We start from the raw sequence: 21,322 nt of genomic DNA, 5'->3' as shown, positions 1-21,322 counted from the left end.
CACGAATTCAATAACGGTTCCTTGCCTAATTAAGATAATTCGAGAACCATATGTCCATAACTATGGTCTAAGCCGCACATCGCAAAACAAAATAGAACATGATGTGCAGCAGGGTACGAGAAATATAAACCTAGAGAGGCCCCCAATCTAGAGCTAATGGGCCTAGCAAGGCCCAAAGGAGGGCGTTGGCCGGTCTCAACCAGTTCCAGCGCACCTTGGTGGGGTCACGCGCGCTAGGAGGGGCACTGACGCCCTCGCTACCTCCTTCACCTGAAAGAGACTAAATATTAAACTAGGAGATTTATTATGTTGGGAGTTTGGTTTACTTAGGAAAGGAAAATCCAATCTATAACAATATATCTCTCATAGTTGCTTGGAACAAAGTCTATAGAGACTATAAATATAGGGAGTATGTAATCAATCTACTCAAGCAAGAGTAGAGCAACCGCTCCTTCCTCTTACTCTCCCTCTCTACCTACGCCATCACCCTCTTCCACGCCCTTAAACCTTAGCCGCCACCCCCTCCCCAGGAGGACCCTTACATCGCTGCTGGACTGAACTTTTCAGAAATTCAAACACTAGTACTGCTTTGTTGAGATATATAGAGCTGCAAACCTGTTGGTGGAGACAGGCCTGGATTTCATCACTTCAAAACCACCTATAAAGCCCATCTCTTCCTCCTACAGTAATTATTAACACAAGTAATTTGCTAATATCACAGTAAGAAGAAATTTAGCATAGGTAGATACAAAACGCCCTCAGATAAAGATCGGTGAGTAGAATGTAATGTCAGGAAAGGCTAACTGAACTTATATACGTCAATCTAAGGTACAAAAAATAAAATCCCCCGATTAAAGCTCGGAAATGCATGAAACATCAGCGTCTATTGTATTCTTCTCGCCTGTTCAGACACTCCAACCGAATCAGGTGTTTAACAAATTTGAGCAATCCCTTCAATGGAATATATTAATGGCAAACAACAGGAACTCAATTAAAAATATTCCTTAGACGGTTAGACATAGACTCATTGGTCGAGTAAGATTCGTCTCATTGCCTTAAGTCATCAGGATACAACACTAGTAGATCACAAATTAGCATGCAAAGAAACAAAATGTAGTTCTGAGAGAAGAATATGGACAATGCCTCCATGTTGCATTAACTGAATGTAGTTCTGACTTCTGACTGAAGAAAAATATTTCAGACCGCCATCTTAACATTGTCAAGTGGGATCTGTTTCCGTTGAAGAAAAAATACACGAAAGCTCAACAGGCCAAAATATACGAACATTCAAGGCCCAAGGCCTGTCCATCCAACCCAGCACATGCACAGCTAAGGGCAGTCCCTATGGTTGAAACTATGCACAATATCCAAGAGAACTAAGTCAGCAAATAATTATCTATAGAAACTATTCTTCCAATGGAGGAGTCTTTGTGTAATAAATATTACTCCATTAACAACCGTACTGTTCAAGAAAAAACCCAAAATAGATGGATATATGCAGAATAGCAGTGCTAGTACGAGTGGAATATGTACTGGCTAAAGCGGTTAAAATAAAAAATTCAACTTAAAAATCCAGAAGCCACTATAAGTGCTCTCGTCCACATATTCAATCACCTCATCGAGCCTTCTAGTCCACACAACCTATGCTAGTACAAGCAACCTCTGATGCCTCTCTCTATCCCCTCCCCTTCTGAAAGCTTTCGTTCGCTCCACTTCCACCCGAACACAGAGCAGAGCGCGTGCAGCACCATGGACGCAGTGGCCATCGGCGAGCGCACGCAGCGGCAACACAGTCGAGCGCGTGGCCAGTAGAGCAAGCGCACAACAGCAGCGTGGGCAAGTGCGGTGGCCATCGGCGAGCACCGTGTAGCGGCTAGCAGAGCAACCGCGTGGCGAGCAGAGCCAGTATGCGCAGTGGCGTCGGGCGAGCGCGCTCAGCTACGACTGGCGAGCAATCACGTCCCCAACTTGATAGAAACGACTAGTTTCTTCCCAACGCTGAAATCACCATTTCTTGGTGCATCGGTTCAAGAGTCGACATGGTTTCCTATAGAAGAAACGGTTTCCTTTGGTTTTCATCTCTTTCCTCATTAATTATGATGCCACATCAGCATTTTGCTTAGCTGGCAAGTTATTTAATAGGGATAGAAACTATCATTAATTCTCCATTGGGAGTGCCCCTAAAAAGAAGCCACAAGGGTCCAATTCCCCCCTTCATTTTATTGAGCAACATAAATGTGGTTATGTGCTGCTGAGGGATCGGATATGATCCAGCGGACAAGATGGACTGAAGCACGTATACTAGTACAGCCTCCGTCTTAGGAAAAAGAAAACAATCCCAGAATAGTTTTCAGTCAATCTCTTATGAGTTTGACCAAATTTTGTCTAAAAATATTAATATTTGTTATATTAAATTATATTGATCATGTATTATATTTTCTCAAATACGTAAGAGCATTGTGTATCATTGTATTAAGAAGAGAGAAAGTCAAATAAAATACAAGAGTGGCCATTCCTGCCTATTTGAAGTCATAAATATTATGGTATTATTTTCTGTAAGCGCAGTGGAAGTTAGATAGTTGACTCGGATGGTTTAACCTGGATAGCTAGCCCTTGGCTGCCATTGTTCCGTGTTCTCTAATATACAGAACAGATTGCCCTTGGTTAGTTTGTTTAACAACTTGATCGTCAAGCACAAGCCAACAACCCTATTATCATATCTAGTTGCTACAAAAAAATTACAACAAACCTGCACATATCTGAACTACTTTGAAACATAGCTATGTATATGTGTTGCTGAGAACAGGGTTAGATTATTGTGCAGTGCAGAATGTTTGTACTTTATTATGAACAACAGTATCCACCAAGTGCTCTTATGCTGTAACCGTTGTGAATTTGTGAACGAGACCCAGCTCCCAAAGAGCGAAAGGGAAGCTGCATGTTTCAGCCTTTCAGGGCCAGCCAGCAGCATCTCAGGTTGAACAGTCATTTTGTAGCTGATGGCTGTTTCGCTTTCAGTGGCCCGGCATGTGTTTGGCTGGTTCAGAAACCAAAAGCAGCTGATGAAGCCATCGCTAATCGTCTTTGTCTCGTCAGATTTCAAAGCATATAGTGCAAAGGTAGTAGCACAGCCACGTACAGCACTGCAGTGCAAGAGTTGGTATATATGAAAGATTCGCAAAGTCTTGACTGGGCTTTTGGTGGAGAAGAACCAACCAAAAATAGCCACTCCATCCATGCATCCAAACAAAGCCAGTCTGGGGACACGGCCGTATGGGTATGGGGTTTCGCTGAGAAAGCAGTCTCGTCTCTAGTCGTCTTGGCATGCCATTGCCATTGCCATTGCCATTGCCATGCGGCCATGCCAGCCTTCTTCCACAGACCACAGTGACAGTTCCAACTCCACCGGCCTGCTGCCTGCTGTGCTGCTGATCACGATACGGATCGCCGGATCGGATCCCTGGAGCAGCAGCATCTCTGCCTGCGCTGCGCTGCGCCTCTCTCTTTTGTACAGTAGTTTTGTTTGCTTTCCCCCCAGCCTTCGGCTTTCAGCCCAGCAGCAGCTCTGGCCTGCCAAAAACCAAAAGAGCTGCTCCTTTCCTTTGCCAACGCTCAGTCCTCACTGTGCACAAAACAACAGAGAAAGTTGCAAAGCTTTGCGATGCTGCAGCTGCACACACACTGCACCTCAGCAGCTTTGTGACTACCGGCCCACACAGACACACAGCTGATGGGTGGTTTCTCTAAGCTAGTGCATTCTGAAAGCTAATGTATTTCTTCAAGCTACATTCTGATAGCATAATATATTCATTAGTTAGTTTCCAAATATACCCCAAAGGGCAGCACAAATAAACATACTTGTTACTAAACAACTTACATTTACTAAGCCATAAATTTACCAACAAACAGTAGCCACCGCCTGAGAAATATTAACCCACATCTGTTTGCCTACTACACTCAAAAAACAGGTGATGGATGGTTTCTCCAAGAACAAAAGAGACAAGAAAAATCATCTATCTTTCTTCTTTTCGCTAAAATTATCTCTAGTCAAAACTTTATTTTGAAAGCAAACCAAATAAATAAATGAACTCTAGGAGGGATTTCAAGGACCATAAATCTAACCTGTAAACTGGAATTATACCCCTGACGAGTACATTCCATTACAAGTAAACTGCCAAATCATAGTATCCTCTTCAGCTGAAAAATTAATGTTTGAAGCTAGCTGAACTATATATTTCCATCCACATCTGCTGCATAGACTCATCTACTGTTCTTCTAAAAGAGCATCTCAAAACGTCCACATCCCGGAGCCTATAGCTCTTTCACCAGTCTTTCTCTGCCCTGCCATCTCATTCCCACAAGTTCTGTTGGGTTTCAGGACTGAGTTTATCAAGGGAAATGCTAGAGCAGCTGTCTCTCGATGTTCCAAGCAGTCTTCTCCCAACGCATCCTGAAAAAAATAACAAATGCCTTGGGCATCTTCAGGCAACCAATCAATCACCTTTGCCTGAGGGTGAAGCTGGGAAGCATCAGTAATTGCAATCCGATAAACACTACCATTCGCTGCGATAAACATTACCAAAATCTCAAATTTGTTACGCTATGCTGTTGTACACTGCTACTACTGCATTGCAGCGGCAGTTCCCAGAAGCTTGCACTCTGCATATCTTTCTTGTCTGTGGTGTGTACTACTACTCCCTTCTATCTCTGTCGCGTGTTCCCCATCTTGTGGCTCCATCACTGTGGCTATCAGTGAGCGAACACTCAACACCCCAGCACAGCTACTGTCTCTTCTCTGATCCTGGCTACTGTAACCCACACAGCTACTGTAAGCTAATCCATGCATGGAGGTTCCATCGAACACACGCCCACACCGGGCAAACACACACGAACGAACGTTGGCTGGCATGGCATCACGATCACGATCACGATCACATGACGGCGCAGGCGTTGGGGTTCTCGTCGCTGAGCATGAACTCGGCGTTGATCAGGGACTGCTGGTCGTAGAAGGCGGCCTTCCACGCCTCCATCTCCGCCGTCAGGGCCTTGGTCGCCGCGTCCTTCCCGTCCTTCTCCTTGCCGTCCTTCCCGTCCTTGCCGCCGCCTTCCTTCCCGTCCTTCTCCTTGCCGTCCTTGTCCTTGCCCGGCGCCACCACGTCCACGGGGCGCCGCAGCTTCTTGCGCAGCTTCTCCGGCAGTGCCTTGGCGTCCATGGTCCCCGTCACCGTCACCTGGTTCTTGGCCATGTCCATGCGCACCTGCTCCACCCCTGCACCGTCCATGATCCATACATCGACGGTTAGTATAGTATAGTATCCCCTCCGCCATGGTTGGGCAAATCATGCATGATGCATAGTGAACGAAGCCAAATTCCATCGGTCGAAGTCCAACACAAGTGCAAGTGTGCATTACCCTTGATCTTGAAGAGCTTGCTGCGGATGCGGTTCATGCAGCCGTCGCAGTGGAGCCCCGTGGAGCCGATCTTGAGCACCACCGTCGCAACCACCGGCTGCATCGTCATGGCACAACCACATTCCATCAGATTCAGATTTTAGAGCAAAGCCCCTTTTCACCCTCAACAACAACAATGCTGCTGCTACTGCTGCTGCTACAAAGTACTAACACTGAACCAAGAACAGGACAAAACAATATGAAGGAAGAAAGAGCAGCACAGCATCCGCGCCGTTCTCTCAACTTCTCATGCATATGGTACAGTACAGTACAGTACAGGTACTTCTAACAGCAGCTGGAGGAATCAAAAGAACAGCAGGGGGGAAAACATGTGGCGGCTAGGCGCAAATTTCGTTTAGTGATAATGCGTGCCTCATGTAACAGCTAGGCGCAAATTCGGCATGGCGACCGAATCATGCAAATGATCAACGATGAAAAGAACAGAGAATTCGTGCAGGGAGTGGAATAAGATGGGGAGTGTACCACGACGGGCTTCTTGTTGTCCTTGCCGCCGCCGCCGCCCTTCCCCTTCCCTCCTCCACCACCACCGCCGCTGCCGCCCTGCTTGTCATCCTTCTCCTTCTCCTTCCCCTTCCCCTCCTCCTGACGATCAGCCTTATCCTTGTCCTTGCCTTCCTGGTCGCGGCCTTTGCCCGGCTGCTTCCCTTCCTCGTCGTTGGCGCACTTCTGCTGGTTCCCGCCGCCGGCGCCTGCTCCCTTGTTGTTGCTGCCGCTGCCGCCGCCGCCGACGAGGTCGACGTGCTTCCGGGTCTTGTTGGCGACGCGGTCGCGCAGCTTCTTCGCGTCGAACCGACCCACCACCGTCATGGAGCCCTTGTCCACCTCCATCGCCACGCCCTCGACGCCTGCAATGGCAATCGGCGATCGGATCAGTTAGCGTACGTTCCGTTCCGTTCCGTTCCACCACGCACCAGATGGCGTGGCGCCGGCGACATACACGAAAAGGAAAGGTCGCACAGCTTGCGTAATGGCGTTGCGTTGCTTACTACCTGGGTAGCGGTGGACGGACCCGTGGATGCGCTTGGCGCAGCCGTCGCAGTGCATGTCCACCTTGAGCACCGCGGTCACGACGGGCGGCGGCTTCTTCGTCCCCCCGTCCTTGTCCTTGTCCTTCCCCTTTCCCTTCCCCTTCTCCTGCTGGTCCTTCTCCTTGTCACTGTCCTTCCCCTTGTCGTGCTCCTTGTCCTTGTTGCCCTCCGCCGCCGGGGACGCGTCGCCGGCGTTGGGCGCGGCGGGCGCATTCTCCTCGCCCTCCTCCGCCGCCTTATTCTGCTGTCCGCCTCCGCCGCCGCCGCTGCGCTTCTTCTGCGATCGATCAATCAACACCATTAGTCGTCCATTACACCATACACAGGGTGGGCGCCATGGTGTCAGAAACAAGAAGAGAGATTAAAAGACAGGCAATTGAGGGCACGGTAGTAGGCGGCTCGGCTGACCTTGCCCATGGCGGCCGGGCGCCCGGCTGGCTGGCCGCGTGGTCCTCCTCCTCCCTGGTCGATCGAAGTGCTCGCCTCGTCCAACTTGTGCTGCACGCACGAGGGAAGGGAAGGGAAGGGGAGGGACGGGGACGGGGACGGCGCGACGCGAGCGATTGCGAGGGAGCGCGTGGGGTTTTAGGCGAGTGGGGGCGAAGAGGAGTGCCGAGAGCAGCGGAGCCCGGCGTGGGGTGGGGTGGGCGACGTCGCCTGGCCCTGGCGCATCCCCGCGGCTCGCGGACCTCGCCTGGCGCTGCTGGGCCCACCGGCAGGCAGGGACTCGGCCGTGGCTCGCACGTACTAGTATACAGACAAGTACACTCCTGCACTGTAGCTTTGGTTGTTATTTAGGCCCAGCGGCTTTTCCCTTTTTTCCGTACGTCGTTGGCTCCTCGCTGTCGAGATTTGGTTTGTATTGTTGTTGTTTTTTTTTTTAATTACACACTACAACTTAGACGCTCAACACGCACGCATATTCACCCCTATAAACACACGAACGTAAACCTTACTTTTATGAGCACTTTCGAAAGACTGAGGTAGCAAATTTTGAAGTTCACGAAGTCACCACAGGCGCCTTGTCGCACCCACGATTTGAATCTTGGGTGGGAGCCTCTCAACCAATAGCCTTTGTCATTGCGCCCTAAACCCCTTAACATATTGTTGTTAACCTTCTCTTAATAAAATATGGGTGAAGGGCCCGATCTCGAAAAAAAAAAAAAGGCGCCCAACATGCATCGCTCGCAGAGAGACAGGCTTGGCCGCGGTTCCGTTCTCTCACCGATGGATCGGTAACAGAAAAACGTCGGTTGTTTAAAACTTGGGGGCACGGCAGATTCGATCGGTGCCGTCCCAGTCCCAGTCCCAGTCCCAGTCCCTGCGTTGCATGGATCGTCGTACTACTGGGGCCACTCCGTTTTTTTTTTTTTGTATGTTCCGTCATACTAGTATTGTGTTACAAAAGCGTGCATGTTGGGTGATCACTTACGCCATCCCTTGTTTTGTACGTACAGCAGCAGTAGTAGTAGTAGTAGGTCGTTGCTGGCAGTTAGAGTTGTGTGCATGCCTCCCGTATTGGCGATGGCTTCGTCGGATTTTATTTATGTGTGCATCTGCCAGGATTAATTAGAGATTTGAGCTCTCATTATTGACCGACAGGGAATTTGCACTTGAATCCATGAAGCTTTGTCGTCTTCTTTTACAGTACGGCTTATAGTTGCTCGCAGTTACTTGGGTACCCAAAGCAGCGAAGGAGAATTACAAAAGCAACGAGAGCAGAGCCTTGTTTTTGTTTGTTTTGTTTTGTTTGGAGAAGAACGAGAGCAGAGCTGAAGGACGGCCGCTCCGCTAGAAAGGAATGCATGGCGGAGTGGCTGGGGCTGCTGGTCCCGGCCCTCGTCGCATTCGCATTCTGCGCGGCGTGTGTGTGGCAGCGGGGCCCGGGCGTGAAACATGCATGTACGTATTTGCGTTGCATGGGCATGGCCATCGCCATCGCCATCGCCATGGAATGGTGGTACACTGGTATGGCCAGCCCCAGCCAGCACGACGGAGACGACGAAGAAGGCCTGGTGCACGGCTTGGTACTGTACTCCCGTCGTCGGCCCTCGGCCGGGCATGGCAGTGTCCCAAGTCCCAAGTCCGGTCCGGACGACCACCACCACGACCGGTCAATAATGGCACAGAGGCAGAGCGCTCTGCAGAGGCCGGCCGCGCGCCGGCGCAGCCGCACTGCACTTCCCACCTCCCCATGGACGGATACGGATGCAATGCAAAGTCTGCACACGATCACCAGCTTTATCAGCACTTGGCTCGACTGGTATCCCTGCACGGCTTCGGCCTTGTTTGTTCACCAAAATTTTTACATTTATAGCACTTTTATTTTTATTTAACAAATATTGTTTAACTATTGAGTAATTATCTTGTAATTTATAGACAAACTATGCAATTAGTTTTTATTTTTATCTATATTTAATGCTCCATGCATTGTGCTGTAAAATTCGATATGACGAAGAATTTTAAAAAAAATAGTTTTTTTTTGGAACTAAACAAGGCCCTATATTTAATACTTAATGCATGTACAGCAAGATTCGATGTAACGGGGAATCTTGAAAATTTTTAATACCAACCAGAACCAGACTGAAGGCCTTTGTTTAGACCTTGTTTAATTCACCCCAAAAAACCAAAAAGTTTTTAAGATTCTCTGTCACATCAAATCTTTCGGCACATGCATAAAGCATTAAATATATACGAAAATAAAAATTAATTACACAGTTTAACTGTAAATTGCGAGACGATTTTTTTGATTCTAGTTAGTTTATGATTAGACAATATTTGGCACAAACAAAGAAAGTGCTACAGTAGCGAAATCTAAAATTTTTTCGCATCTAAACAAGACTTTAGTTCCTAAAATTATCTTTGCATGAAGTATTAAATATAATTAAAAATAATTAATTATATAATTTATTTGTAATTTATGAGACAAATCTTTAGTTTATGATTGATAATAATTATCAAATACAAACGAAAGTGCTATAATAAATAAAGAAAAAATTTCAACAACTAAACAAGGACTTAGTGGACCTTAAAATCCCAAAAATGAAATTTTTCCATCACATCAGATTTTTAGATATATGTACAAAGCATTAAATACAGAATAAAAATTAACTAATTACTTTATTTGTTTATAATTTACTACACGAATTTTTTAAACCTAATTAGTCTAAAATTGGACAGTACTTATAAAAGAAAATGCTACAATAATGCTTTATTTAGATGCCAAAAGTTTTTAAAGTTTGACAGTATAGCATTTTTGTTTTTATTTAACAATTATTGTCTAACCATAAATTAATTAGATTTAAAAAATTTATCTCACAAATTACAAGTAAACTATATAATTATTTATTGTTTATTACTTATATAATTAGTCATTTTTATTTATATTTAACACTTTATATATATATATAAAGATTTAATGTAATGGAAAATCTTATAAGTTTTTTGAATTTTGGATGTATCGGCCGACCGTGCCTGCCCTGGCCTCCCAAAGGAAAATGTAGTAGTACAATGCAGAGAAGACGCTGCTGCCCTGACAGGCCATGCCACGCACACGCCAGGAGCAGAGTGGAGGGAGAGCGCGCGAGACGAGACGGCCACAACAATCCCCCGTTTCATTTCCATTTTCGTCTACTACAGTGTGGTCAACATTTGATTTTTTTTTTAAATTTCGTCTTGTGCGCACGGCTGCACTAGAGCAGATTTAATTTTTTTTTATTCTTTGATTGATTACGAGAAATACTTTTATTTTATTTTATCTAACATATATTTTATGAAAAAAAATGATCTACTGAAAATGGATTGTCAAAGACTAATAATATATCAATGTTGAACTAGGCCAGATCTTACTATATAGTATAATAACATGGCAATAATAACAAGAGAAGAGATGGAGGGAGTTACTTCATTCCTCTTGACACAACACTTGAGTGGTGCAAAAGATTTCAGGTGCCGTTACAGAGCAGCATGCATGAGATGAGATTGAGATGAGAGCCCAGCTGACTGAGCTACCAAAATGAAGTACAACTCATCATCGTCCAACAACACACACAAACACACCAAAATGCAACCATTACTGCTGTTTCTCAGCAAAGACAACAGTCGAAATCTAGTACGTAGACACAGCCACCGACACAACTAGTACTTGTTCCCTACAACGTCGAAAGCTCCATCCATCACCTGCTCCTGCTCTGCTCCACCGCCGGTCGGTCAGAACCCGAGCCATCCGCCGCCGTGCGGGTACGCGGCCCAGGAAGCAGCAGGGTACGCGGCGGCGGGGTAGGACGCCAAGTACGGCGCCTGCTGCTGTTGCAGCACCCCCCACGGGTACGCCGCCTGCCCGTACCCGCCGTACTGGAGCGCGTTCCAGGTGCCGACGGCAGGCATCGGGTGGGCGTGCACCGGCTGCTGCTGCTGCTGAAGGCCGGCGAGCAGCGCCTGCACGGCGTCCTTGTCCTTGTCCTTGCCACCGTCCGCCTTGGTGGGCTTGGGGAAGACGAGGCCGACGTCCTTGCCGGTGGCCTTGCGCAGGCGGCGGCGGAGCCTCTCCGGGTCGGCCGTGGCCACCACCGCCAGGTCGCCCTTGGTGTCGAGAGCCGACTGGTCGAGCGACACGATGCCGTCGCAGCGGAGCGTGAGGTCCTTGACGGCGGCGCGGATCTTGTCGGCGCACCCGTCGCAGCGGCAGTGCATCGGCACCTTGAGCACGAACGCCGTGGGCTTGGGCGCGTCGTTGCCGCTCTTCTTCTTGCCCATCGCGCTTGGTTGGTGGCGGGCTCTGGCTCGGTGGCTGGCGTTGCGCGTGCTGTGAAGGAAGAGAGAGGAAGAGATGGAGAGCTGGAAGTGTGTACTAGTGGTGTGGTGCGGGATAGCGATGGTCTCCCTGCTTTCTTTTTTATAGAGAAGAAGAAGAAGAAGAAGAAGAAGAAGAAGAGGGGAGGGCGGCGGACGGGAAGGGAGGCGAGCTGGATGGCGAGTGAGTGGGCCACGTGGCTGGGCTCCGTTCCGGGGAAGATTCGCGCGCATCCGGCCGCGTCGTGGGAGAGGGAGAGACCGTGACCGTGTGCTTGGTCAGTCAACGGCCGGGCTGGGCTGGGCTGGGCACAGGACGGACCTGTGGACTGCGGATACCATTACCGGGGCGGGTCCGCTCCGTTTCAATGGCCGGCGACCTGACCTGATCTGACCACAATTCGAGGGTAGTAGGGGTAGGAGTAGTCTCGGCTTGTTTCCCAAACAAGGATCCAGCCACTATTTTCGTGCATGCATTTTCGTCCTCATCCAATCCAATCGATCGGTATCACGTATAGTACGTCGTCTACCTACATCTACTGTATGCTCTTGCGGGAGAGAGAGGAGACGAGACGAGACGAGACGTACGGACGGAGGACCGACCCGATCAATGCCGGAGCGCGGGTAGGTATGTACGGTTACCGAGTACTCCTACGGACGACGGACGCGACAGGGACCGGGGAATCCATTCCGAAAAATATCCGTCTAATTCTTAGGCTTTCCCCCAAACATTTTGCAAAATTTTTCAGATTCCCCGTCACATCGAATCTTTAGATGTATGCATGAAGTATTAAATATAGATAAAAATAAAAACTAATTGCACAGTTTGGTCGAAATTGACGAGACGAATCTTTTGAGCCTAGTTAGTCCATGATTGGACAATATTTGTCAAATACAAACGAAATTGCTACAGTGCTCATTTTGCCAAAAATTTTGGAACTAAACAAGGCCTTAGTTTTAGCAGCAAGTGCTTCAGCCATACTGCTTCAGCCATACGACCGAGGGAGTGTCATTTAAGATGTCTTTAATGTAGTTTCTTGATTCCGATTGTGCCTGCATTTTAACAATGAATATACCAAGACCAGCAGGTCGTATGTTGTGGTCAGAAGTATCAGGTTCAGTTGAGGCATCTACATAGTATGTAATTCCTTGTAGTATCTGTGGGTTTTGAATATGTTGAACCTGTGTTCCTGCATTGGTAGAATAAATGTGATGGTTACCATGTAATTGAATTTGAGTATGAGCCTGTAGATGTACATAATCATAGCAAGGCCAAGACCTTGGTTTGTAGTAGAAATTAAGAAAGAAAGAAAGAAAGAGCAAGGCCGCAGGCTGGCGCGTGGATCCCATGGCATTAAGGGCATTTTCGTCCTAAAGACAAGACCTCAACCGATCCGTATCACGTCGTCTACCTCGATCGGGTTCGGGTGTACTATACTACTACTACTACTACAATGCTAGTGTACGCACATGCACACGGCGTTTCTTCTTTTCCGCCACCAAACCCAGCGAGGCATGTCCGGCCGCATGTGAGCGACATTGCAGTTTGCACGAGAGGAGTAGGAGACTTCCGAGATGAACGACGACGACGACCCAATCAACTCAACTCACTACTGAATACGAATAGTTTATATGGACGCCGGACGTGTTGACCGGCCGGGACCGGGATTTCATTACAGTGTTTTTTGGGACGATTGAGAGGGTGTTTGGTTGAACGTTATAAAATTCAACAGGTACTATATTTTTTTGTTTTATTTAATAATTAGTATGAGTTTTTTTTACTATGAAAGTATTCATATTTATGGCTCCAAATCAATTTACTATGAAAATACATTTTCTAATGGTATAAATACTATTTTTTTATCTATAATTAGTTAAACTTAAGAATATGACAATGTGTTAGAATTTCATTATTTTTTTATAAAATTGCATTCTTTCTTAGAGGAAGGAGTACATTAGTTTTAGAAAATGAGCCCTTTGTTTTTGGAAGACACTGAGATCCAAACCCCAACCACCTGGCAATGCAAGAGCACGACTGCAGCAGGACCAAACGTGTTACGTTACAAATCTTAATATTTTTTTTTCTATATTTTGGTTAAACATGAAAACGATTTGACTCTCCAAGATTTTTAGAATGATATACAATTTAGGATAGAGAAAGTATATAGTAGTATATTGTACGGAGTACTAAGTATAGGAAGCAAGCCATCTATCAACGGCATTATTGCTTCGTTTTACAATATGGGTGGTGGTTTTCACATCACAGCTCGTACATGGCCAATGTCCCGGTGATCTCTGACGCAGCCCACACGCCAAGCGTGCTACCAGGCGCCGCCCATCGGTACCGGCACCGCTCCGAAGGCGCCGTCGTCTCGCTCCATGCCGCCGCCGCTTCTAGTTGTTCCTCCAACGGCAGCGGCGGGGCGCTTGGGGCGGTTGCGTGGAAGGTGCCCGCGCCGTGTCGCCGCCACCCACCAGCAGCCTCCGGAGCCACCCAGTCCGACGACACCTGAAAGTAACGTTCGTTCATTCGGTTTAATTTGCGAAACAATAATAATGCCAAAACTTTCACGGCCTAGGTATAGACGCATATATACAAATAAAAGGAGAAGAAAAAGAAAATAAAAGAAAGTGCACAGATGGTACCGGAACGTGTGGTGGTGGAACGAACGATGGGGCCAGTAGTAGTAACACAGCACAATCTGTTTCAGGACAAAATGGTTGTGCGTACCTGACCAAACAGAGAGGTGTTGTTGGTTTGCCCAGGCCTTGCAATGCGTCCTGGTCCTGTCGATGGGACGCTCTCTTCTTCTTCGAGTAGTATCCTCACACACTTCTTCTTGGTTGCCTCTTGCAGCAGGCAGCAGAGCTTCAGAGGGTCCATGTCCACTCCACCCGTCACTCTCACCCTCACCTCTCCGGTCTCTGTCTCTGCTGAAACATCAGCTCGCTCCACCCCTGCAGCTGCAGCGCAGGCCAGGCAATGGCATGATGCATTCAGTCGTACGTACACAAGACATGCAATTGCAATGCACAAAAAGATGCTTCAGAATCTACCGTACATACCTTGTGAAAGGCTCATCTCCTTCACCCCGTCCTTGATCTTCTTCACACATCCATAGCATTGGCAGTGCATGTCCAGCTTCAGAACGTAAGTCTTTGAAGAGCCACCAGCCTTGCATTGTCCCTGCTACAACCAACAGAGCACCTGTGCTTCTAAAGAACCGTTCACCACAACTCAAAATGATTACGCTATATGCAGAAGATGAGCTTTCAGATGCTCCAAGAGAAGCTACCTTTCCCATGATCACTTATGCCCTGCCTGCCGGTCTTCAACTCTAGCTTCGTACTTCATTCAAGTAGCCAGGAAGGATGCCACCATATTTTATAGTGAGAGCAAAAAGGTGGAGGAACTGATAAACAAAAAGGTTAGCTTTCCAGTGGTTGGCCACTACACCACCTCCCATGACAAATGACATCCTGTACAGGTGAACGGAAAGCTTCTAATGAAAAATTCAGCACAAATCATGCATGCTTCATCTGACTTATGAGGATGACAGCAAGTACCAAATAAAAAAAAGAGGTACGCATATAAGAACAAGTAAATATGACAACTGTTGCACTCATTTAGGTTTGAATTTGTGTAGCTACCTTTGTAATCGATAAACAAAAGGCTGGAGTTTGCTAATGTGGTTACCAACTTGGACCTGTTTCTACTATTATTTATCTGCATGCTGTTTAACAGAATGTTGACTCCGTACTAGCTCATACGACGCCACCAGCATTACAAATCACAACTAGCTCAAACAAGAAAATGAAGCGTTTTCCATGCATAAAAGGAAAACACACTCTGCCAAGCACAAGATCTCCATTTAAGTAAAAGAACACTGCATATGACTCCTGAAAACGAGATGGGAACAAATATTGCAATGGTAACTGAGAAACGTTGAAAGAACATTGCTCTCCAAAATTTAATGCAAAGAGAAGACCGTTTAAATGGTTTACAGAGCCACAAGGGCAATCAGGATATCCGCCCATACTCCGTACACTTGGAAGCACAAAAAGAACGAAACCTGCAAACTACAGACTCTGTAACTAATCACTGTAACCTCAGCTCCACGCCGGAAACCAACCACCTGAATCTGGTGAAGCAAGCCATCCTCTGGGCTCCAGCCCAGGGCGGCACTTCAACAGATAAAATCCAAAGGCCAGACGAGTGACGACATTGCCTTCTTCAGGCCCTCTTCTTCACTGATCCATGGCTTCATCACAGCTGGTACGTGTACGTCCACATTGCTCCACTCCAAGAGGTTCTGTTGCAAAAAAAAAGATCGCCTCCATGCCCAGACACTTCTTCTATAGAGTCGACCACGAGGATCTGTTCACCCACAAACTTCAAGAGAGAATCACCTTCTTGAGCCTTTCTTTCCAGCCTCCAAGGAGAGGACCTCAGCCTGATCCTTCCAGCCCAGACAACTACCCAAACAAGGGACACAAGCTAGTATCGAGTGACCAATCCCTGCAACCAGTAACTAACCCACATCACAACTCACCAGCTGATTCTTCCTGGTATGCTGGCCACCTGCCTCAAATCTAGCAACTTTTGTTCTAACTTCCAACAGAAGTCTCCTCTTCATCGAATAGATGATCCCTGTCGAGGGTATTAGTAAGGGGTACCCTCAGCGATGCGCGTTATGAGATTGCTTGTACGAAGGTTGGGACTCCCGATTCGACGCCTTAACCTTACTCACGCGCCGCCAACGACGGTCGCAGCCTCGAATACGGAAATAGCGTCGAGCGAATCGGTCAGGGCTCGAGCAACGACTACCGTCGAAGACGGAAGTAGGCTCGAGCGAACAGAGAGACGTCGAGCGTTAGGACACTGTCCGCCGCCTGACGCGCGCACGCGGGCTGGAGCATTAAATGCACCTGACGCTTCCCACCTAACACACAGGTCATGGGAGGCGCGATAGGGAGCAAGCTTCCGTCCCATCATTCTTTTTGCAGCTTTCTCACCGAACGACCCAGGCGTGTCAGGACGCAAGAAACAAGGATGGAACGTCTAATCGGGACCCCCTCGAGATATCCAAGGTCAGCGCTCCAGATACCAGCGTACTACACGGCATCCGACCCTCGACCGAACAGGGCCCCTACCCAGGAACGAGTTGGGCGTCGACTAACTTCATCACAGCTACGCCGTCGGGTCCGGCACCATACCATACAAGCATGCGACCTCAGGACTGGCACAAGGCGGCTGGCAGGGCAGAACGCAGGAGCACGCGTGATCATCACCAAGCTATCAAGATGGGACGGCTCGAGGCTACGCCGTACGGAAGCCTCGAGCAGGTCAGCGCTCCATGCGGCTATCAATCCCTACCCTAACATCTATGTATGTACCTTGTCTCTCTCCTTGGAGCTATAAAAGGAGGGACTCAGGAATAGAACGAAGACCACACATATACGTAGAAGAGCTCCACATTTCACTCCACGCTTGTATTCGCCCCTGTGCAAGCACTTAGGTGCAAGATAATACAAACTCTCTCCCCCCGCTGGACGTAGGGCTTTCTCTTGCCCGAACCAGGATAAATCTCTGTGTCTTCTTGCATCACCATCCGGAAAGGGGAGCACGCATACAAATTTACTCGTTGGTGTGACCCCCCGGGGGAGAAACACCGACAGTTGGCGCGCCAGGTAGGGGCCCTGCGTGTTTTCCACCGATTTCCCACCACTTTCCGGATGGCTACTCCTGCCTCGCCGCTTCCGCACTCCACGGTGATTTGGTTTGGGAGTCTCGAGTTCATGTCCACGGGCTTCGGCTACGACATGATCTTGCTCTCGGTCAAAGGACCAGGAGGAGTCCGTGTTACGCCAGCACGGATGAAGGCTCCAAGACGCCCTCACCACCACGCCTCCCCGCCTAAGAAGAGGCGCGGGCAGCACCACCGCGGCCCCCTTGTTTCGGCACGACCAACAACTCGTGCAAGGCAGGATGCGGGCCACGGGTCAGCAACACCGTCTGACCGAGCAACAAGCACGAGGGCTCAGCACCACGCGACGACGGGGGGAGACGCGTCTCGCTCACCCTCTCCCACCGCAGCTAGGCTACCCCCGCGCGGGTTGTTCTCTCCAAGGACGGCACTGCCGTTCGGATTGGACAACGCCGCGGCATCGCTCGCCAAGACGATATGCCCGAACGCTCAGACGTACGTGGAAAGACCAATGGTCATCCCACGTAGTTTCGAAGAGCGACGGCCGACATCCGAACGGCCGGACCTTTCCCAAGTACGAGGCCTCCGCCGCCTAGGCCCCGGGCGATACTCGATTACCTCCCTCGAGCAACGATGGTCGGAGGAAGGACGCGGACGTTCCCACACTGCCGAACCAGACTCCGACTCCGAGACAGACAGCTACGACCCTACGAGGGAATGCTATCACCTCGACGGAGTAGCAGAAACCACTGACGAGATACGGGACGTCGTTGCGGGTGGACTAGCCCCCGCGGCGCAAGAAGACCCCAGGACGCCTGGGAACGGCGGAAGGTTCGATCCTCTTCCTCAGGAAGATAGAACTGCGCAGCTCGCACAGCTACGGGAGCTCAAGATGAAGCTCGACGAAGATCGCGAGCGCCTCGACCTGCTCGAGCAAATCCTCGAACAAGACCTGCCCTACCTGCCAGGCGGAAGTGTCCGCAGACGCGCTCGAGAGGTACATCGACAGATCGTCGGTGACGCGGAGGCGGAGCAACCTGTCGGCCGCTTCCCTCGAGCAGGCCAGAATGTGGTAGCAGCGACAATGCTGCTGCGTAACATGCCAGAACCATCGAATTCCCAGGCCCGACGAATTCGAGACGAAGTTCAGACGTTGCTCCAGGTGGCAGCGGTTCAACAAGCCGAAAGTTCAGCATCTCGACGGCGAGGGGCTGCCACAGAGAAACGCAACGAACAGCCTCTAATTGAAGAGGAGGTGTCTGTCCAGCAACAACCTCCCCCTCGAGGCAGAAAAACCGCTCTCATCCTCCCTGCCGACAATCAACGTCAATACGACGCGCGACACGACGTCAAAGAAAGTAGACGCCGACGGCACGGAGACGCGGAAGAACGTGGATATAGCGCGCACCGCGGTGGGAGGTACGACAGCGACGAGGACAGGGTGGCCCCCGAGCCACCAGGCCCGCGGGTGTTCAGCAGAGCGATTCGCAGCACGCCCCTGCCTAGTCCGTTCCGACCCCCAACCAGCATCGCGAAGTACAATGGAGAAACCAAGCCAGAACTCTGGCTGGCCGACTTCAGGTTGGCCTGTCAGCTAGGTGGCGCTCGGGGGGATGATCGAGCCATCATCAGACAGCTACCCCTTTTCCTCTCCGACACCGCCCGTCGATGGCTCGAGGAGCTCCCAGCCAATCAGATTCACAACTGGGTCGACCTGGTCAGAGTCTTCGAGGGTAATTTCAAGGGGACCTATATACGGCCAGGGAACTCGTGGGACCTCAGCAAATGCAAGCAGAAGTCAGGAGAAACTCTTCGGGAGTACGCTCGACGCTTCTCGAAGCAGCGCACTGAGTTGCCACACATTCCCGACCACGACGTCATCTTGGCATTCGTCTCGGGTACCACCAGTCGGGACTTGGTGCGGGAATTAGGCCGCAATCGACCTCAGACCGTCGACGAGCTGATGGACGTAGTAGCAAAATACGCGGCAGGGGAGGAGGCAGTCGGCGCTTTCTTCAGCTCAGAAGGAAGAAAAGGCAAGCAGCCCATCGATGAAGAAAGGACTTCCGGTCGAGGCCTCAAGAAAAATAAAAAGAAGCAGAAAGTACGGCAATTCCACCAGGGAGATTCGGAGGACGACCTCGTCGCCACGGTGGATCGGAAGAAGCCGCGAGGCCCTCCGGAAGGAGGCATCTTCGATAAGATGCTGGAGGAGCCGTGCCCTTACCATAAGGGGGGCGCTAACCACAAACTCAAGGATTGTCGCATGCTGAGAAAGCATTTCGACGGTCAGGGGCTCAAAAAAGATGCGCGTGACGACTCCAAGAAGGAGAAGGCAGGCGGCAAGGAGGACAACAAAGATGACGACGGTTTCCCCGCCGTCCACGACTGCTACATGATCTATGGCGGGCCTTCGACTCAGTTGACCGCGAGGCAGCGCAAGAGGGAGCGTCGCGAAGTCTTCGCGGCAAGGATGGCGGTGCCCCAGTACCTCAGCTGGTCAAGCACTCCCATCACCTTCGACCGAGAAGATCACCCTGACAAGGTGGTTGCCCCAGGCGTCTACCCGCTCGTCGTCGACCCCATCATCATCAACACCCGACTCTCGAAAGTGCTGATGGATGGTGGCAGCAGCCTCAACATCATCTACCTCGAAACCCTCGACCTCCTTGGCATCGACAGAGGACGCCTCCAGCCAAGCGCCGGCGGTTTCCATGGCGTCGTACCAGGGAAAAAGGCACTACCGGTAGGTCGAATCGACCTACCGGTCTGCTTCGGCACGGCGGCCAACTTCAGGAAAGAAACCCTCACCTTTGAGGTGGTCGGTTTCCGAGGCACGTACCACGCCATCATCGGGCGCCCGGGCTACGCCAAGTTCATGGCTATACCCAACTACACGTACTTGAAGCTCAAGATGCCTGGCCCCAAAGGCGTCATCACCGTCAGCTCCTCCTTCGAGCACGCATACGAGTGCGACGTCGAGTGCGTCGAGTACGGGGAGGCGGTCGAGAGCTCCACTGAGCTCGTTGCAAAGCTCGAAGCCATGGCCGCTGAGGCTCCAGAACCTAAACGTCATGCGGGCAGCTTCGAGGCGGCGGAAGGAACTAAGAAGATCCCGCTCGACCCCAACAACTCCGACGGCAAGGTGCTGACGATCAGCACCGACCTCGACCCCAAATAGGAAGCCGTGCTCGTCGACTTTCTCCGTGCGAATGCTGATATGTTTGCATGGAGTCCCTCGGATATGCCGGGCATACCAAGGGAAGTCGCCGAGCACTCCTTGGAGATTCGAGCCGGTTCCAAGCCAGTGAAGCAGCGGTTGCGCCGATTCGACGAGGAAAAGCGCAAGATCATTGGCGAGGAAATCCACAAGCTTTTGACGGCCGGATTCATCAAGGAGGTTCATCATCCTGACTGGTTAGCGAACCCTGTATTAGTTAAGAAAAAGAATGGGAAAATGAGGATGTGTGTCGATTATACTAGTTTGAATAAAGCATGTCCGAAAGTTCCTTTTCCATTACCACGCATTGATCAGATTGTCGATTCTACCGCGGGATGTGAGACCCTTTCTTTCCTTGATGCTTATTCCGGTTACCATCAAATAAAAATGAAGGAGTCCGACCAGCTCGCGACCTCTTTCATCACGCCTTTTGGGATGTATTGTTACGTGACCATGCCATTCGGGCTTCGAAACGCCGGAGCCACGTATCAACGTTGCATGCTCCACGTTTTCGGCAAACACATAGGGTCAACGGTCGAGGCCTACGTCGACGACATTGTCGTCAAGTCGAAGCGACGAGGAGACCTGATCCAGGACCTCGAGGTCGCCTTTAGCTGCTTACGCGCCAGCCGGATCAAGCTCAATCCCGAGAAGTGCGTTTTCGGCGTGCCTCGAGGCATGCTCTTAGGATACATTGTTTCACAGCGCGGTATCGAGGCCAACCCCGAGAAAGTCTCGGCCATCATGAAAATGGGGCCAATCCGAGACATCAAGGGTGTCCAGAGAGTCACGGGGTGCCTGGCGGCTCTGAGCCGTTTCATCTCGAGACTAGGAGAAAAGGCATTACCATTGTATCGACTCCTGAAGAAGGTCGACCACTTTTCTTGGACCCCCGAGGCCGAGGAAGCACTCGAAAAATTAAAGAAGACGTTGACCTCGGCACCAGTCCTGGTTCCACCTCAACCTGCGGAGCCTCTACTCCTCTACGTCGCGTCGACGGCCCAGGTCGTCAGCGCGGCGGTGGTGGTCGAAAGGCCAGAGGAGGGTCACGCGCTGCCGGTCCAAAGGCCAGTCTATTTCGTCAGCGAGGTGCTTTCGGAGAC

General features: G+C 49.9%; 3 protein-coding genes across 8 annotated transcripts; all 3 read right to left on the bottom strand.

Annotated features, from left to right (window-relative positions):
- Positions 4,534-5,559, bottom strand: LOC8056451 (heavy metal-associated isoprenylated plant protein 3). Its single transcript, XM_021460466.1, has 2 exons — positions 5,413-5,559; positions 4,534-5,269 (listed from the first exon to the last, which is right to left on the bottom strand). The coding sequence occupies exons 1-2, from the start codon at positions 5,537-5,539 to the stop codon at positions 4,932-4,934; spliced, it is 465 nt and encodes a 154-aa protein (XP_021316141.1). The 5' UTR covers positions 5,540-5,559; the 3' UTR covers positions 4,534-4,931.
- LOC8056450 (heavy metal-associated isoprenylated plant protein 3) lies at positions 10,389-11,400 on the bottom strand. Its single transcript, XM_002452999.2, has one exon. It carries the CDS (start codon positions 11,253-11,255, stop codon positions 10,710-10,712), a length of 546 nt encoding a protein of 181 aa, XP_002453044.1. The 5' UTR covers positions 11,256-11,400; the 3' UTR covers positions 10,389-10,709.
- On the bottom strand, positions 13,437-14,676 carry LOC110435067. Of its 6 annotated transcripts, none has more exons than XM_021460391.1 (4): positions 14,588-14,676; positions 14,358-14,481; positions 14,023-14,255; positions 13,437-13,800 (listed from the first exon to the last, which is right to left on the bottom strand). In XM_021460391.1, exons 1-4 carry the CDS (start codon positions 14,594-14,596, stop codon positions 13,552-13,554), a joined length of 615 nt encoding a protein of 204 aa, XP_021316066.1. In that variant the 5' UTR covers positions 14,597-14,676; the 3' UTR covers positions 13,437-13,551. The 6 variants fall into 6 exon arrangements, with proteins under 6 accessions (XP_021316066.1, XP_021316068.1, XP_021316067.1 ...); XM_021460393.1 differs by having other exon boundaries at positions 14,023-14,249; XM_021460392.1 differs by having other exon boundaries at positions 14,358-14,478; positions 14,588-14,648.

Source organism: Sorghum bicolor, chromosome 4 (genome assembly GCF_000003195.3).
Source record: "Sorghum bicolor cultivar BTx623 chromosome 4, Sorghum_bicolor_NCBIv3, whole genome shotgun sequence".
In the NCBI taxonomy this organism is placed as follows: domain Eukaryota; kingdom Viridiplantae; phylum Streptophyta; class Magnoliopsida; order Poales; family Poaceae; genus Sorghum; species Sorghum bicolor.
This window is presented reverse-complemented; position numbering and strand designations above follow the sequence as displayed.

Bases quoted from the DNA above. Each gene is read 5' to 3' on its own strand.
- LOC110435067 (XM_021460391.1), bottom strand. The intron at 14,256-14,357 runs GTATGTACGGTA...CCTGCGCTGCAG, and splicing joins GGAGATGAGCCTTTCACAAG to CTGCAGGGGTGGAGCGAGCT. The intron at 13,801-14,022 runs GTACGCACAACC...CGTTACTTTCAG, and splicing joins ACACCTCTCTGTTTGGTCAG to GTGTCGTCGGACTGGGTGGC.
- LOC8056451 (XM_021460466.1), bottom strand. From the start codon at position 5,539: ATGGAATGTGGTTGTGCCATGACGATGCAGCCGGTGGTTGCGACGGTG. The intron at 5,270-5,412 runs GTAATGCACACT...TGGACGGTGCAG, and splicing joins CAAGCTCTTCAAGATCAAGG to GGGTGGAGCAGGTGCGCATG.
- LOC8056450 (XM_002452999.2), bottom strand. From the start codon at position 11,255: ATGGGCAAGAAGAAGAGCGGCAACGACGCGCCCAAGCCCACGGCGTTC.